Source organism: Mya arenaria, chromosome 9 (genome assembly GCF_026914265.1).
Source record: "Mya arenaria isolate MELC-2E11 chromosome 9, ASM2691426v1".
Taxonomy (NCBI): domain Eukaryota; kingdom Metazoa; phylum Mollusca; class Bivalvia; order Myida; family Myidae; genus Mya; species Mya arenaria.
The window spans coordinates 24,062,587-24,066,867 of NC_069130.1; the positions used below are offsets into that span (position 1 = coordinate 24,062,587).

General features: G+C 34.8%; 1 protein-coding gene across 1 annotated transcript; it reads left to right on the forward strand.

Moving 5' to 3' along the window:
* The first annotated feature begins 3,083 nt into the window (after positions 1–3,083).
* On the forward strand, positions 3,084–3,965 carry LOC128245867 (uncharacterized). The gene has a single exon (XM_052964088.1). It carries the CDS (start codon positions 3,084–3,086, stop codon positions 3,963–3,965), a length of 882 nt encoding a protein of 293 aa, XP_052820048.1.
* The last annotated feature ends 316 nt before the right edge of the window (positions 3,966–4,281 follow it).

A 4,281-nucleotide genomic window follows, 5' to 3' on the forward strand; every position in this document is an offset into this window, starting at 1 on the left:
ATCCTAAAATGTCCGTGTACTTTATCAATTTGGTTTTAGTTCATTTTTACCTTTGAAATAACTAGAAGTTAAACAATACACGCTGAAAACTATAGAATACATAAAATTTGCTTAAAATAAGATTTGTGTATGAATTATTTACGGCTAACATGAAGTAAAGCGATAGATTTGTCAAAAGCCGTGTACTCTGCCTTATATTTCAACTCTGAGAAATCAGTTGGTCAAGATTTTCAGGAAAACTTTAGGATATTAGAGAAAGTTCTTTATTACCGTGGATAGAGCTCTTAAATGCGGGGTTAATGGTCTTTATTTCACAAAAAATATCCAAATATTAAGGAAGTTATCTTTAAAAACCTTACCTGAATCGAGACTTGTTGACATTTGCTGCCGTGCACTTTACCAAATAAGTCACGTGGGTTCTCCACCGTATTAATTACTGGTAATTAACCTGTTGATCAGATATAATAATAACCGCGGAATAACCGCTGAGCGATTTGATCAATACACACGATAATGCCGGACAAATAACATGCGTAACCACAGTTCAAGACATGTTATATTTCACGTTCCATTTGTTAACCCAATCACGACTCGTAGTGAATACATCGTCACAAGTGAATGTGTACATTCACTCTTGCGCACAGTGGTCAGAAGTCGGCTCAGATGGTAAAATATTGGATAAGGATAATTATAGAGAGCTGATTTTTTCTACATTCTGTACCCTGTGCGTATGAGGCATTAGGGATATCGAGCAGAATACTCCATCTAAAATTGTTTGATTAAAAACATTTGCATGCATCATTATTTAATATAACTCCCTTATGGACAACTATTTGTACAGCATCAGCATTCGATAATTACGTTTGGAAAATATTCTGTGCAAAAAAAAGATTTTTTATCTAAACTTTGACTGAAGGATAACTGACACAGGTAAGTTGTTAATGAAATAATTATTCGATTAAATCACATTTTATACTGTTACATCATCGCGTAGACTTCAAACAAGCACGTGATTTCCTATTATAAGTTACCGCTGATACAAGTGATTCACATATTAGTTACAGTTATTAAAATGCATCGATGTTTGAAATTAAGGTACATATACTCTTCAAGATATTGCCATTAGGCCACAACAAATTGATCATTTGTTCGTCGGATTTGCCGCACCTAAAATTCGAAAAACGAAAAAAATTAAAAAAAAAACACTTTTTTTTGCTCCCGCACATACTATTTGGCCGCGCATATTATTATTTTTTTACTTCTGAATTTCCTCTATTTTCTGAAGTTTTTTGACTTAAAATTTAAACCTGCAACGTCGACTTTGCCCTTTTTGAAGGTATTTCCATGCTTGTATTCCCCGCGAGCAAACTTTCCTCGTGTCAGGACAAAATCAGGTCCGGGTAACCGCAAAACAGCCGATATTTGTTGACAGTCTTTTTTGTCGGGAATATTTTGCAGGACGCACCGTTGTTATTTATTTAGGGTATTTATTTGCACCTTGCAGGATACTTTCAGTTTTCGTTAATGTAAAATACACATTTTTAATTGAAAATCAGTGTCATAGTCAATGGATTATAGTCTTCAGTAAACAACAACAGTTTCACAGCGTCGAAGGCAATAATTATTTATGTGTGTTTTAAGTAATTCATTGTTTTGTACTCAAAATTTAGTGTTAAATAATAACTAAATCAGATTTGGAGTGCAAAACTTATATTAAAATACACGGACACTCGACTTACAACAAATGAACATGTTTCCGTGAGTTATTTTTTAAATTCTAAAATGCATTTCTCAGTTTTTAATGCTCAATGTCAAAGTCACTACACCTAATCATTTGCTTCAAGAGGTTCAAATATTTACCTGACCCAATTTTTGGAAATGCTCAAATGATGAATTACTCTTACTAGTCTAAATAAAATTAATTTGTGATAGTATTAAGTTACGGGATGAATACAATGGTTTTCTTTTTGGTCTTCGAATAATTGCATGTTACTATGAGGAATGTTGTCTTTACAATATATCCATGCTTAAATTGAAGTTAATAGTAAAGCACTGGATCTTATTGCCATCTTTTATATATTGAGACAGATTTTCATTTGATACAATCAAAACCTTTTAATTTATATTTAAACTAAGAACCTATGTTTGCAATTAAAAAGCATTTCTTGACATGTTGCATGATATATTTGGTAAGAAATAAACTTTTTTTAATTTTTCGCCTTGCGCTCGCCTCTGAATTGCCTGAAATTTTAAAAAAAGTACATTAATTTTTTTTTCGCTCGCTCGCTCCTACTTTTTTTGGGCATAATCCGTAGAACAAATGATCAATTTGTTGTGGCCTTATATCCACGGTTTAGATAAAATCCAATAATTCATTGAGTCTACCAGTCCAACTACCTGCTGGAAACAGGATTACGAATGTTCTTAAAAACATCACCATAAAAATCGGGATGAGCAATACTATTAGCAATCAGCGATTTAAGACTACTATTGTTCTTTGATTTAAAATTATATTGACCATTAACACATTTTGAGAAAGTTTTCCTTAATTTATAATATCTGAAACCCTGTTTTAGAAGTTTTTCCGTCATAAGTTTACTGCGAAAGCTGAAATTTTTGACATCTGTACATGTTCTAGCAAATCTTATCAACTGTGCAATAAAAACACCATATATGATGGTGAACTAGGAATATCTCCATCTAAAGGAGGGTAATTAATTATTTTAAAATTAAAATCATCAATTTTATCATAAAGATTGATACTCATTATATCTTCCGTTACTTCGAGTTGCAGATCTAAATTGGAAGCTTTAAAATCGGATGTATTATACTACTTGTGGACATTTCAATGCAGAAGATCGATATAGTTCGAAAACATCCTAGTTCATAGTATCTTTCTTTTTGCTATATATTTGAGTGAATTAAAATTATTTCAGTATCGAGAATGAACATAAAGTTGAGGAAATACAGCTTAAAGGTAATTAAAGTTACTACTACATTGAAATGCCCCTCCAAACCTTGAACAACTTTTTTTCTTGAAGTTTAACATTAATAATCATTTCGTTTCATTCAGGTATTCCACCATGTCTGATCGCCACCCAGCGGCCCGGTGCCTGCACCACTGGCCAACACGGACGTTATGCCTCTTCCTGATTATCATACAAGCGGCTTCTTTGAACTGGTATCTAATGGATCATCTGTCCTTCACATGGGCGGCGATGTACGTCGCTGACGCCTTCATGATTACGCTTTTCATTGCCTCATTTTTTATGGCAACCTCGAATATCCACCATGAGAAACACAGCAGTAATCCAGTCTTAGCTTCGGGCACGCATCTTCCTCTCTGCTATAGTTCGTGGTTTGCCTATGCAATAGTGTTGGATATCAAAGTTATTATGGTATTCACGAAATTCTCCACAGATCTTGATGAAGATAGTTTCTTTGGGCCAAACACCATGAAGACATCTATCGCCCTCGCTGGGTTAGTATTCTTGACATTTTTACCCACCCAACATGACGCCAGAGCTGAGCATAGAAGGCAAAATATCAACACATTGACTGCCACCGTAATATTTGACATTCTAGACGGAGTTGATAACTTAGAGAATCTTTTTGACAAAGATGTGCGTGATTCTTATCCGCCCGGCCTTGACGATGCAATTATTGGGATTTGCTGCGTTAACTTCCTGTTACCCACAGTTCCATTGTTTACGTTAGCGAAAACGAGGTTCGGACTGACTAAACTTCCGGAAAAGCTAGAAATCCTTCACAAAGTCGCTATCGCATATTTAGTGAACTTGCCGTTGTTTATCACACGGATGGTCACATGGCATGGCATATCAGCGGGCATTTCGATATTTTTGTTGAAGAATGTTGTTGCAATGGGGGTTGTGACTTTTGAGTTGGTGGAACACCTTTGTCGTAAAGCCCCTGAAAGAGTCTCAGATAAAGAGCTAGACCAATAGGCCAAGATGAGACCAAAATGTGACATTAGTGAGTTATATGCCACAGATACATTCTGAAAAAGTCTGAAATTCCGACTAAGAACTGCATTAGACACGCGTTATTACTGATCATAGCTGTCATTGTTGAGAAATATATTTATAATGGTCAGTATAATATCTTGGTTATGTGTAAAAGCTGCACTCTCACAGATTGATTGTTGTGATATCATTTGTGTCTTGCATTGAGCCAAATTTTGCGTAAATATCTAAACACCAGCAATATAAGAAGGCTGACTACGGATAAGACCGCAGTTTGTTTCATATTTATGATCGAAAA

What these genes read in the sequence shown, in the direction of transcription:
- LOC128245867 (XM_052964088.1), top strand. Translation starts at nt 3,084, where the DNA reads ATGTCTGATCGCCACCCAGCGGCCCGGTGCCTGCACCACTGGCCAACA.